Here is a 13,949-nt window from a genome sequence, read left to right as displayed (position 1 = left end):
ATTCCTATATTAGGTAAAAGTTGAGCTAGATGGTCTTTCAAAGTCCCCTCCAACTCAGAGATTGTAATTTTTATCTCATCCACTCTACTCCCATAGATTCAACTTTGACCTTTATTCAGATGTCTTCTAAATCATTATTTCTAGCCTCTCTGCCTTCTCTCCCTCATCTTTCCTCTCTTGAACAGTTTTTGTCATCAAACTTGTTGTTTCTGTTCTAGGCCACACCTTTTCTAGTTTCAACATCATTTTCCAATATTATTTTTTCTCTCTTTTTACTAGCATAGCTTTGAGGATCACTGTTCTATTGTTTAGTTTAGTTTAGTTATTATTGTTTACTTTTCTGATAGTAAATTATATCTGCTCATATTATTTTGCTGCCTCCTCTCCCCCTAAACTAGGGACACTCAAGCAAAGGACACCAATAGAGGAGGCTCAGGGTCCTAAAGTTTAAATTGATTATAAAACTTTGTATGACACAGTCCAAATATTAATACTTAAGATGTTTGTAATAATAAATAGTAGTAAAGTTGTTTATTGAATGTCTACTGTGTGCCAAGTATTGTGCCATGAGCTTACATAGGTTATGTAAGTTATATTCCATTTAAATTTTATAACATTGCTATGTGGAAGATACTGTTGCTGTTCCATTTTAAAAATGAGAAAACTAAGGTCACACAACTAATAAGTGATAGATCCCTAACTCACTTTATGGCCAGTTTTCTTAAGTATATTATATATACTATGTTTCAAGAATATAGAGAATCTAGAATAAAATTTTAGAAAGTCACATAATGTATGCAAAGAAGAGAATGTATTTTTGATTTTGTATGTTTTTAGATTGTTGAAATGAATATGAACTTATATGAGACATTGTTAGTGGCTTATTTGTGCTTATTACTTCTTTATCCATGATATTGTTCATTCATTCATAGAATATTCATGCATTTTACTGATTGCCTAGACTCTGCTGAGTGTGGCATAGGAAGGTGAATGAAACAAGTAAGTTTTCAGTATAGTGGGGGAGACAAAATTAACAGGTAAATAATCGGTTATAATTGGAGCAAGTACTAAAAAGATCACGCTATAATGCTAGTGATCGAGAATAATGGAGTGTGTGTGTGTGTGTGTGTGTGTGTGTGTGTTTGGATGGGGGAAGAGAAGGGAGAGGATGTGCTTAGATACAGTGGTCAGGAAAGGCTTGTTATAATAACCACTGTTAATGTTTTGTTGTATACCTTTTTATACATTATGTGTATGTAGAGAGAGTTATGTAAAGTTTTTATATCAAATGTGATTATATATTCTGTTTTGTAATCTCATAATTAAGTCTCTTGAAACAATACCCATTGTTTTTTAATTTCCCCTCCTGTTCCACTCCAGCTTCTGCAGTCTGGCTTCTGTGCCCACTGTTGAACTTGACATTGTTTCTGATGTAACTGGTCACTGCCTAATTGCCAAATCTAAATGATGGTTTTTTCCCCCTTATTTATTTGTGAATTCTCAATTGATATTTCCCCCACCTTCTTGGATGTTCCTTCTTTATCACAAGCTTTCCTTTATATCTTTCATTTCTTTCTTCAGAAATGTTCAAGTCCTCTTAGGTTCTGTACTTGGCCCTCCTTACTGATATCTTATAGAGTGATGGATTTAACACCAGTGTCTTTAAGTCTGTAATGACTCACTAGTCTTGTGGATCAAGTCCAAAATCCTTTGTAAGGTTTCACCCAGCCTAAGGATTCTTCATTTTTTTTGATAGAAGGAAAAAAGAAATGAACCTTTATTAATACTTATTGTAAGAATTGATATTAGCACCTTCAGTCAGTTCATATGTTCATTTATCTTATGATCATCTTTATTTTAACTCAGTGGTTATCACTTGGGGTGATTTTGTTTTCTCCCTTCTTTCCCCCACCTCAGCATATTTGGCTTTGTCTAGACACATTTTTGGTTGTCATAACTGTATATGTGGCAGGGGAAGGTACTATTGGCATCAAGTGAATAGAGGCCAAGGATACATCTAAAGATCCTAAAATGCATAGACGGAAAACACCCAATAACAAAGAATTACTCAGCTCAAAATGTCAATAGTGCCAAGGATCAAAAGAAACCTCCTTTAACTGGATTTTAAGTGTTTCCTTTAATTATGAATGTAGATAACCCTTCATAGGGATATTAGGACTGCCTGTAACTTTGTCACTAGTAGAAATTTCAAATATTTTCATGTCACATTAATGTGTTGCAGATACCTTGAAATATTTAAGCTCAATTATTGCTTAGAAATTAAGATAGATTTGCATTAAGTGAGAAGCAAGAAATTACTGTATTACGTTTTAAAAAGTTTATCTCAGTATAGTTGTCCATTGTAATCTAATGTATTTTATGCATTATAAACTAAATTATTCTGGGAAGGGGTCTGTAGACTTCACCAGACTGCCAAGGAATCCATAGGATAGAAAAGCTTAACTCCTGGTGCAGAGGCTTAAATATTTTTGGTGAGAATGCTTCAGAGGTGATGATGTTTATTTTATATTGTCATTTCATGACTCATTAAGTTGTCATACTATTGTCAATGATGCCAAGTTTGATGACTTAGTTAAGGTAGTGACAACCAGATTTTAAAGATACATTTTCCCCTTTGCATTGCTTAGTAATCTGTGGGGTAATACTTTGGCACAAGATGAGTGTTCTGAATCTGAACAACCTTTCACCTAGTAGCTTTAGCATACATCGATGATTTTTGCCTGAATTGGTTTATACCTTAGGGTTACAACTAATTCAGTTCTTCCTTCTACATTTATTACTGGCTTTGTTCTGTAAAGAAGAGATTTCCTTTCTTCATCCCACTCCACCCACTTTTCCTCATGTCTTTTTCTTTCCCTAAGTATCACTGTATATTCATTAATTTTTATTTAGCCAATATGTTACACTCAAGTAAGTTTCTTTTCCTTTTTTTTTTTTTTTTTGGAGTGCTCAAATTGTCCCGCAAGTGGCATTTGAGCACCCTTTTTACTTGGTCCTTTGTCCTTTTGACAGATCCTTCTGGTCTTTGAGCATTTACTTGCTTTCTGACGCAAGAGTTCTCAGGATCCACTTTTTTTTTTTTTTTCCCCTGTGCTCCAGGTCTGAACTCAGATATTTCGTCAGTAAACCGTGGTTTCTTTGTGGAGATGGTATAGTTTTCACTTATTCCTTGAAAGTAGAGCATACCTGTGAAATCTTTTGTAAAACTGAAATAGTGTAAAGCAGAGAAACACTTACCATTAATTTATAGGGAAAATGTTTGAACGTTCCCAGACCCCCAAAATGACATGTTTTAGGCTTCTCCTATTTCTTAAGACACGTATTACCAATGGTTGCCTAGAATAAATTGAGAAAAAGCACAGATACTAAGATACATGGTTCAAAGCTACAGTAGCTTGTTGCTGAGGTGCTGAGTGTAATTTCAGGGAGGTAGTTTGGCAGTGCTACACTTGCTGCTTTGGGTGTGTCCTGCCTCTGTGATGGCTTGCTGCAAATGCTGAATGCGGTTTTTGCCTCTCACCTTTTTAAAGAAAAGCAACAATCCTCTTTGGATTTCTTTTGGTTAGTGAAAACAGGTGCTAATGTAGGTCTTTAGTAAAAGCAGACTGGCATAATGCAAACTTTGGAAAAACAGTGTGTACCTACATTTAGAAACCAGTCCGAGCTGTTGGTATGCTGGTGCTTCTGGAGTGACATTGTTTTAGGAACTTTTAATAGAAGCTTTTAACCTAACTTGTAACATAAAAAGATACTTTGAGACATAAAAGAAAGACAATCACATGTTTCTTTTTTTTTTTTAATATGAAATTTATTGTCAAATTGGTTTCTATACTACACCCAGTGCTCATCCCAACAGGTGCCCTCCTCAATTCCCATCATCCACTTTCCCCTCCTCCCACCCCCCATCAACCCTCAGTTTATTCTCAGTTTTTAAGAGTCTCTTCTGGTTTGCCTCCTTCCCTCTGTAACTTTTTTTTTCCCCCTTCCCCTCCCCCATGGTCTTCTGTTAAGTTTCTCAGGATCCACATAAGAGTGAAAATATATGGTATCTGTCTTTCTCTCTATGACTTGTTTCACTTAGCATAACACTCTCCAGTTCCATACACGTTGCTACAAAAGGCCATATTTTATTCTTTCTCATTGCCACATAGTATTCCATTGTGTACATAAACCACAACTTCTTTATCCATTCATCAGTTGATGGACATTTACGCTCTTTCCATAATTTGGGTATTATTGAAAGTGCTGCTGTAAACATTGGGGTACAAGTGCTCCTATGCATCAGCACTCCTGTACACATGTTTCTGATCTTACTCATTCTTACAAATTCTTTTGGAATGAATGAGACTGTTTCTTTCCTTAACTCATACCCATGCTCTTATCTATTCACTTAAGGATTATCAGTAGCTGTCTAACTAACATCTCTCTTCTGATCTGTTCTACATATTACCCATTTAATCCATCTCTAAAGTATTTATTATATATCTATCTGTGTGCCAGGAATTGTGTTAGGCACATAGAATACACAGGAAAATGGAAACATCAAGAGGTTCATAGTCTGAGAAGACCTATATAAAGACCAAATTTTCAGTATGGTTGTTGCAAAAATAGAAATACATAAAGGGTGACTTAAGTGTGAGAAACCGAAGAAGGCTTCAAGAGAATATAATAGTTGAGTATGGTATTGATATAATTATGAAAAGATGATTGTGTAAAGAATGGTGGAGTGATTTACAGATTCTCATTGTAGGTGACCGCTGATTAAATGCCAAATTTGTTTCTAGATGTAAAGTGGAAGTATTAGAAATCAGAGGTTACCTGCATTTAGTGCATAGAGCTTTCTTTTTCCCTGTATTCTGTGTTTTTTGTTATTATTTTTGCTAGTTTTTTTTTTTTTTTTTTCTGGATAGACAAACTATTCTTAGGTTACACTGAAACTTTCTTACTAGGATGCCTCATCATTTCTGTTCTTTAGCTTTTCAATGAAAGATTATTTTTTTTGCTGAAGTTGTTTGGTTTAGAGGCCACAGGGATTTGGTGTATTTGTTTATGCATCCATGCCTTATGAATAAATCCACAATATTTTATTACTAGTGATTGCACATACTAAGTATCTGCATCATACTTATGTGGCCATTAATACAACGTTTGGTTCTTACTGTGCGGAAATCTTAATAAACTCAGGATGATTGAAAGAAATGGAGAGACAAATGGTTTGAAATTGGGACTCCCCTATATAGGCAGTCCCCTAATTTTACATACTCTCTTTATAGTTAGAGATGTTCCCCCATTTCATAAGAAGAACAAACAAAACCTATATATGTGTCCCAGTTCAGAATCTTTAAAGAGTAAATAAGGTACCACTCCCCCACCACCTCAGATACTGAAATAACTTATAGGAGTCTAGAAATTTTTTCTAGACTAGTTTAGTCTCCATCTCCTCAAGTATTTCTGGCTTCCTGAGATGGCGCTTAGGATTTCTTTTTGCTGTTGAAACAACATGATGGTAAATAGTATAAATTGAAATAGTAGTGTGCTATCAATCAGTATTTGATTTATCTGACACCAAGCAATGGGCAATCAATATAAATACATTTTCCATATATTTGTAGCTTACCTCTACAAATGTCAAAATGTCTTTAATTTAGCCATTTTATTTGATGAAATTAATAAAGTTAAATAGACTTTATGTTAAATTTGGAATTATCCTTACTAAATACTTAATATACAGGATTATGTATTATATACTTTCCTTTAGATTATCTTTTCTCTCTCAAATATGTTTTATATATATATACATATACGTATATATATATATACACATATATACATATATATGTGTATATATATACACATATAAAACCATACACTTAATGTGTATGGCTATATATGCAACAGGCCAGTGATCCCTTTCAAACCAAGACCCTGATTAATTCATCTGGCCATGTTCTGTGTGTGTGTGTGTGTGTGTGTGTATTTAAGTATGATTTATTTTTCAGTACTTCCCAATACAAGTGTTTTACTCTAGCCATGTCAGTTTCCACATAGTCTTATGATTATTCCATGTCCCTTAACCTTTGTTCATGTTATTGTTTGCTTTCTGTTCAGGGACCCTAAGGAAGTTATTTATCTTTGTGCATTTTCTTAACAGTTTGTTTCTTACGGTCTTAGTGGTGTAATTGGATTTGTTTCTTTTGCATTAGGAGGACTGTGACAGATAATCAAAGAAGTCTGGGGGGGCGCCTGGGTGGCTCAGTCAGTTGAACGTCCAGCTTTGGCTCAGGTCATGATCTCATGGTTCGTGAGTTCGGGCCCTGCATCAGGCTCTGTCTGTGCTGACAGCTCAGAGCCTGGAGCCTGCTTCCAATTCTGTGTCTCCCTCTCTCTCTGCCCCTCCCCCCCACATGCTTTGTCTCTCTCTGTCTCTCAAAAATAAAGAAAACTAATTAAAAATAAAAAAAAAAAAAACCAAAGAAGTTTCGGAAGTGTCAGTTTTAGCTTTCCACTAAACTAGGGGAGAGTTAGAGTAGATTAATTTTTTGTCACCATTCTCAGCTTTGTCTCTGCTCTTTATTTCTTACCCTTGGTATATTCACCAGATTTCCTGAGTAGGCTTTTTTTTTTTTATTTGTTAAAACCCATGTGTCTTTGTAAACCCCCTAGTCTTTCTGAGCCTTGCTATACTTATCTCCAGTATGAGGGAACTTAGACTAGATGATCTCTCTAAGTTCCCTTTCAGCTGTAAACTTCTGTTTATGTTCATTTATTTATTCCTTCATTGAAAAATGTTTATTGAATACCTGTTATTTGATATGTATACTCTGAACTATAAGATTATCTACTCTCCAGTAATAAAATAATACATGTTCTTCAGTATCCAGGTTATGTACTGCTTCATTTGTAAAGTTTTACCTGAAACTGTAGCCTATGTTATGTTGTCTTGCCCCACAAATTCTTTTAGGACCTAGTGAACAATGTAGACATAGGTTAACCTGTGTTTTACTTAGTGTTTTGATTGTTGTCATTACTTAATGTAATTGCAGACACCTTGGAGAGTAATACTTCTTTTATAATTGATAACGGTTGTCACTTGGTCGTAATAATCATGATGGTAACTAACATCTATAAACACTAACTTTTGAGACGAACGTTGTTTTATATGCTTTATATGCTTTATATATATATCCATTCCTTTTACTCTTACAAAATGTTTGTGAAATGGGAGCTCTTTTCATGTCCATTTTTACAAATGAGGTAAGGTACACAAAGGTTAAGTACATTTCCTTGAGGTTATACTGCTGGTAAGTGAAGAATTTCTGCAGTCAGACTTCAAAAACCCATTTGCTTATAATGCGTAATTACTGTATGCTTGCTGAATGAATGGATGTTTTCATCTTTAATATATAATTGGTTACAGCTTTGGTATCTATTTTGCACTTTGGATAAAAGACTGAAGATATTTCACTTCCGGGAGAATACTTTTCAAACAAGGACAAATAACTTTCTTAGTAACTAATTATGAGTGACACAGTTAATAGTATTCAAATTGTATACTTATACCTTGAGGGATTTTTGGATAATGTATCCTTTTCAGAGAAAGTGTGAGACATGCATAATACTTACAGATGAATTTTGATTTGTGTTAAGTATCTTGATTATTACTTGTTACTTATTTTCAGTTGAGTGGTGATTTTATGCAATGGCTTCAAGCCACAGTTCTTCACCAGTGCCTCAAGGAAGCAGCAGAGATGTTTTCTTTAAAAAAGAGGTAGATCCAACAAAACACATTCGACCTGTGCAGTCACTGCCAGATGTATGTCCCAAGGAGCCCACAGGTAAGGCCTTTTTCTGTTTGTTGGTTTGAAGATTTTTACTGAGGATTTGTATTCTCTTTAAATGAGTAGTCAGATTCTGTATACAGTTGACCCTTGAACAACATGGGGTTTGAACTACATGAGTCCACTTATATGTAGCTTTTTTTTTTTTATAAATACAGTACAGTACTATAACTATATTTTCTCCTTATAGATTTCTTAGTAATATTTTCTTTCCTCTAGCTTACTTTATTTGTAAGGATGTAGTATATAATATATATAACATACAGAATATGTTAATTGACTATTTATGTTATCTGTAGGGCTTCCAATCAACAGTAGGCTATTAGTAAAGTTTGGCAGAGTTGAAGTTAGATGTGGATTTTTGACTACATGGGGAGGGGAGTGGTCTGTACCCCTAATCCTTCCATTGTTCAAAGGTCAGCTATACTTAAAAGAATAAATTTTATAGTGTTAAAACTAAAGAGATAGATAATTTGGAAGTTGATTGGAAAATTGGAATATGGTTCTTTTCATGCATTTCCATAGAAGAAATTACTTGCATAAATGGAAAAAAAAAGTTTTGAAAATGGAAGCTAGAGATTTGAAGCTTTTTAGTTAAACATAGTATAGTCAATTCTTATTATTTGTGGATTCTGTGTTTGTAAGTTTGCCTGATCCCTGAAATTTATTTGTAACCCTAAAATCAATACTTGTGGTACTTTTGTCATTATTTGCAGCCATTTGCAGAGGAATGAAAAATTTGAATTGCCTGATGCACATGTACCTACCTAAGGTTGAACAAGGCAACACTTTGCCTTCTTGTTTTAGCTCTCATGCTATAAACAAGTATCTTTTTTTGTGGTCTAAACAGTGCCACATTTTTTGCATTTTTGAGCTTTTTATTGGTGCTTTTGCTGTTTAAAAATGGTTACCACATGTAGGGCTGAAGTGCTTTCTAGTGTTTCTAAGCACAAAAAGACTGCAATGTATGCACTAATGAAGAAAATTCATTCAGGTATGAATTACAGTGGTGTGAGCCATGAGTTCAGTGTTAATGAATGAACAATATATATTAAATAAGGTGTCTTTAAACAGAAACAGAATAAGATTATTTATTGATTGGTTGATGAAAATTTTGTGACCAGAGGCTTGGAGGTACCTACCCCTGTATTTCCCCTAGGAATAGTGGTTCAATATTTGCTAATTGTTACCATGACTTTATAGAACAAAACTACCATGAATAACAAGAATTGACTATATATATATTTTTGTTTCCTCTATGATTAATGCCACAGCAGCATTTCTGGCATCTAATCATAAGCCAAACAAAGGATATTAGAACCAGGTGTGTCTGCCATAATACAACAGAAAAGAGGTAAACCTGTGAAAAATATGGAGTATTAAAGGATAGAATATATATAATAAAAAGGTAGAAGAGTTTTGATGTTGAAAAAAGAGAAATTGTACATTAAGGAAAGGAACTAATGAAAGACTTTCTTTATGATCCACCCCACGATGCAAATACAACTCTCAAATTTTGCGTATTCTTTATCTTTTACATGCTTTTCCTTCCCTTGGCAATTGATGCTGAAAGCTGAAGTTTATTTAATCAGATTGATTTTCGTTAAAACGTTTGTTATAAAAGAGAGATTTTGGTGCCTTGGCATAGAGCAGAAACTAAGCAATTTTTATTTTTCTAGGATGTACTTTCAAATGTAGAACTTAGTTTACAGAGTTTTCTTGTTTACTTTTTGCAGGTGATTCAAATAGTTTATGTGTTACCCCATCTCTAGTTACAGATCAACATAGATGGACTATATATCATTCCAAAGTAAACCTCCCAGCAGCATTAAATGATCCTAGATTAGCAAAAAGAGAATCTGACTTCTTCACAAAAACATGGGGATTGGACTTTGTGGACACTGAAGTCATACCTTCATTCTACCTCCCACAGATCAGCAAGGAACATTTTACAGTGTATCAACAGGAAATCTCTCAGGTAATATCTAATCTTGAAGTCAGGTCGAAAGGGATAGAAAGATCTTTAGTTTGATTTATTATAGATTTTTGACCAATAATCTTTGATGAGCTTACAGTATTCTTTTCTGTCTATATTCATTCTACTGTCCTGGGTTGTATTTAATTCTTTGCTTAGATATATGTAAATATATTTCTCTTACTGGAGTGATTTTTCACATTTATACTTTTCTAATAGTGCTAAGATTCAACATGCAACCCACCCTGCCTCCCAAGGAGAAAATTGTTCTGTTAGGCCAGTAAAACCCAGATGATTTGTGAAGTTTAAGAAATGAGCAGAATAGAACTGTTTCTTTGTTTCTTATTTACCACAAAGAATTTAATAGAGCATGCTAGCTCTGGCAGATAGTCTTGATACCTTTAGACATAATATATTGCTCTACATTCAGTTCTGAGCGAGTGGTCCTAAGTTTGAGATGGCTTGTTATTCATTTTTAGTGAGTATTTTCAATATAATTTTGGTTACCATTTTAGTCTTTTAAGAAACTCACTTTTAAAATGGAACAGGGGATATTAAAACTTCTTTCTTTACTGAAATATAATTGCCATATAACATTATAATAGTTTCAAGTGTACAACATAATGATTTGATATTTATATATATTGCAAAATGGTCACCATAAGTCTAGTTAACCTCTGTCACCATACATAGTTACAAATTTTTTTTTTTTTCGTGATGAGGATTTTAAAAATCTTTCCTAGGAACTTTCAAATATGCAATACAGTGTTATTAACTATAGTGATCACGTTTTATATATCATGTAGAAGAGGGGTATTTATATTTTTATAATATCCTTTTTTATACTTTTTTCATTAGCAAGCCTAATTTGCATTTAGCTGACTTCATTTCACTTGATTACTTTGTTCTTTTTATGATTTGGAAATAGGCTAAATATTATTACATTATTGGCATTAGTACTATACAGTATCTGGTTAATTTTTAGTACTACCTACTATTTTTGTACAGCACCTGTAAATATTATTTACTTTTATATAATGTATATTCACATATGGTGTCTAGAGTTTTTGTGTTCCTCTTTTTTTTTTTAAAGTAGGCTCCATGCCTACCTAGTGTGGAGTGCAACATGGGGCTTGAACTCATGACCCTGAGATCAAGACCTGGGCTGAGACAAGAGTCTGATGCTTAATCAACTGAGCCACCCAGGTGCCCCAAGTTTCTGTGTTGTTTTCAACAATCATAGCTGTCTGGATGTTGTTAAGTGGATGAGCTTTAATATGCCTTCTTTTTGATGGTTTGTAATCTCATGCCTTATAACCTACCATTTGGCTTCTCTATTTATCCATTTATTGATCAAATATTTATTGAATGCCTTCCATGTGCCAGGCACTGTTCTAAACACTAGGGATACAACACAGACCAAAACACACTATTTCTCTCCATTAAAAAGTTTACATTTCTAACAAGGATTATGAACAATAAACCCTTAAGCAACCACTAAAATAACAAAACAAAGTATTATAGCTAATAAGCCAACAGAAGAGATAACATGAAATGAAAAAAATTCTCAATCCAAACAAAGGCAGAAAAAGGGTAAAAAGGGAGCAAAGAATGGATGAGAAAAAAAGAAAAACTTCAAGATGATAGACCTAAACCTAACCCTGTCAATAATCATATTAAATGTAAATGTTTAAGCACCCTGATTACAAGTCAGAGGTTGTGAGATTGGATGAAAAAGCGAGACCCAACTGTATGCTGCCTATAAGAAGTATACTTTAAATACAGAGACACAGAACATTTGAAAAGTAAAACGATGGAAAAAGATATACCATGCTAACACCAGTCAAAAGAAAGCTGGAATGGCTATATTAATGCCAACCAAAGCAGATTTCCAAGCAAAGACTATCCTAGGGGTAGCGATTATTTTATAATGATAAAAGTGTTAAGTTAATCAAGAGGATATATTTCTAAACATTTAGTCTGTAAAAACAGAGCTTCAAAATATATGAAACAAAAAGTAGGAATTTTATGGGGGAAATGGATGAATTCACAATTCTGGTTTTTATGGGGGAAATGGATGAATTCACAGTTCTGGTTGGGGATTTTAATACTTGTCTCTCAATAACAAGTGCTCAATGACAGCACTGTCAATCAACCTGAATTGACTTTGAAAGAACACATTGAAACAACATTCCACCCAACACAGAAGAATACATTTTCTTCTGAAGTGTTCCTGGAACATTTATCAACATAATCTGAACCATAAAACAAATATTAATACATTTAAAAGTCTTCAAGTCATACAAAGTATATTCTTTGACCACAATAGAATTAAATTAGAAATTATTGACAGAAAAGTGTGTGGAAAATCCACAAATACTTGGAAACCAAAATTAACACTTCTAAATAAAAATGTGGGTCGAAGAGGAAAAGGAAATTAGAACCATTGATCCTTGAACAACTTGGTTTGAACCATGCAGATCCACTTATATGCAGATTTTTTTGATAAGTACAGTCACAGTACTGTAAATGTATTTTCTCTTCCTTATGATTTTCTTTTTTTAAAAACAAACTTTTTTTTTTTTTAATGTTTATCTTTGAGAGAGAGAGAGAGACAGAGACAGAGACAGCATGAGCCAGGGGAGGGACAGAGAAAGAGGGAGACACAGAATCCAAAGCAGACTCTAGGCTCCGAGCTGCCAGCACAGAGCCCGACCCAGGGCTCAAACTCAGGAACCACAAGATCATGACCTGAGCCAAAATTGGATGCCCAACTGACTGAGCCACTCAGGCGCTCCTTCCTTATGATTTTCTTAATAACATTTTTTTTCTAGATTATTTTAAGAAATAATATGTAATGTGTAATATACAAAATATGTGTTAATTGACTTTTTGTTACTGTTAAGGCTTCTGGTCCACAGTAGTTGGTAGTTAAGTGTTTGGAGAGTTAAAAGTTATACTTGGATTTTTGATTATTGGACATTGGTGTCCCTAACCCCTACGTTGTTCCAAAGGCAGCTGTTGTTTGAACTGAGTGGAAATAAAAACACAACATATCAAATTTGTGGCATGCTACTCTGGTGGTACTTAGGGAACAATTTATAGCAGTAGATGCATATATTAGACAAGAAGAATAGTCTCAAATTAGTGACCTCAACTTCCACCTTAAAAAGCTACCACAAGAACAAATTTAAACCAAAATAAGCAGAAGAAAGAAACATCAAAGTCAAAATCAGTGAACTAGAAAGTAGAGAAACAGTAGAGAAAAATCAGTGAAACCCTAAGCTGATTCTTTGAGATCGATAAAATTGGCAGACCTGGGTGCCTGGGTGGCTCAGTCGGTTTAGTGTCCGACTTCAGCTCAGGTCAGGATCTCGCAGTTCGTGAGTTCGAGCCCTGCGTCAGGCTCTGGGCTGACAGCTCAGAGCCTGGAGCCTGTTTCAAATTCTGTGTCTCCCTCTCTCTGCCCCTCCCCTGCTCACACTCTGTCTCTCTCTGTCTCTCAAAAATGAATAAACGTTAAAAAAAAAAAAAACTTAAAAATTGGCAGACCTATAAGCAATGCTGATCCAGGAAGAAAAAACATAATCACCAATAACAAGAATGAGAGTGATGACATCACTACAGATTCTACAGTGGTTACAAGACTAATTTGAACAATTTTATGCCAATAAACTTAACAAGTTAGAGTAACTGACATATTTGTTGAATGACACAAATGACCAAATCTCACTCAAGAAGAAATAGATAACCTGAATAGCCTTATACTTATTAAAGAAATTGATGTTAAATACCTTTTCAAGAAGCAAACTCAAGCGCTCATGGCTTCACTGTTGATTTCTACCAAATATTTAAAGAAAAAACAATACCATGTCTACACATATTCTTTCATATTTTCGTGAAGATATGAAGGATAGGGTGAGTATTAGGATGAGGCTGGCAAGGTTCCTGAGATGTAAAATATGAAGGGGCATGAGAATCTAAGAGTAGGTACCTCTTTAAATATTGTACCCTAGGCTCCTTGCTTGCCTCACCCTATTGCCAGCCCCGGTGGAGTAACTCTCACATACTGTTGGTGGGAATTTAGAGTGGTACAAACCCTTTTGGAAAACAGT

The 13,949-nt window shown here is 34.4% G+C and overlaps 1 protein-coding gene across 7 annotated transcripts in view; it reads left to right on the top strand.

The window, feature by feature from the left end:
- VPS54 (VPS54 subunit of GARP complex) overlaps window positions 1–13,949 on the top strand; it is a 169,748-nt gene that overhangs the window by 42,223 nt on the left and 113,576 nt on the right. For 6 of the 7 annotated variants that reach the window (XM_042932429.1, XM_042932427.1, XM_042932431.1 and 3 more), the window contains 2 exons: window positions 7,701–7,856; window positions 9,596–9,837. In XM_042932429.1, coding sequence (XP_042788363.1) covers window positions 7,721–7,856; window positions 9,596–9,837 — 378 coding nt within the window. In that variant the 5' untranslated portion in view covers window positions 7,701–7,720. Of the gene's footprint in view, window positions 1–7,700; window positions 7,857–9,595; window positions 9,838–13,949 lie in introns of those variants that run through there. The other variant, XM_042932432.1, reaches the window with a different exon arrangement.

This window comes from Panthera leo, chromosome A3 (genome assembly GCF_018350215.1).
Source record: "Panthera leo isolate Ple1 chromosome A3, P.leo_Ple1_pat1.1, whole genome shotgun sequence".
Taxonomy (NCBI): Eukaryota; Metazoa; Chordata; class Mammalia; order Carnivora; family Felidae; genus Panthera; species Panthera leo.
Note: the sequence above shows the minus strand (reverse complement) of the source record. Positions and strands in the feature narration are given on the sequence as shown.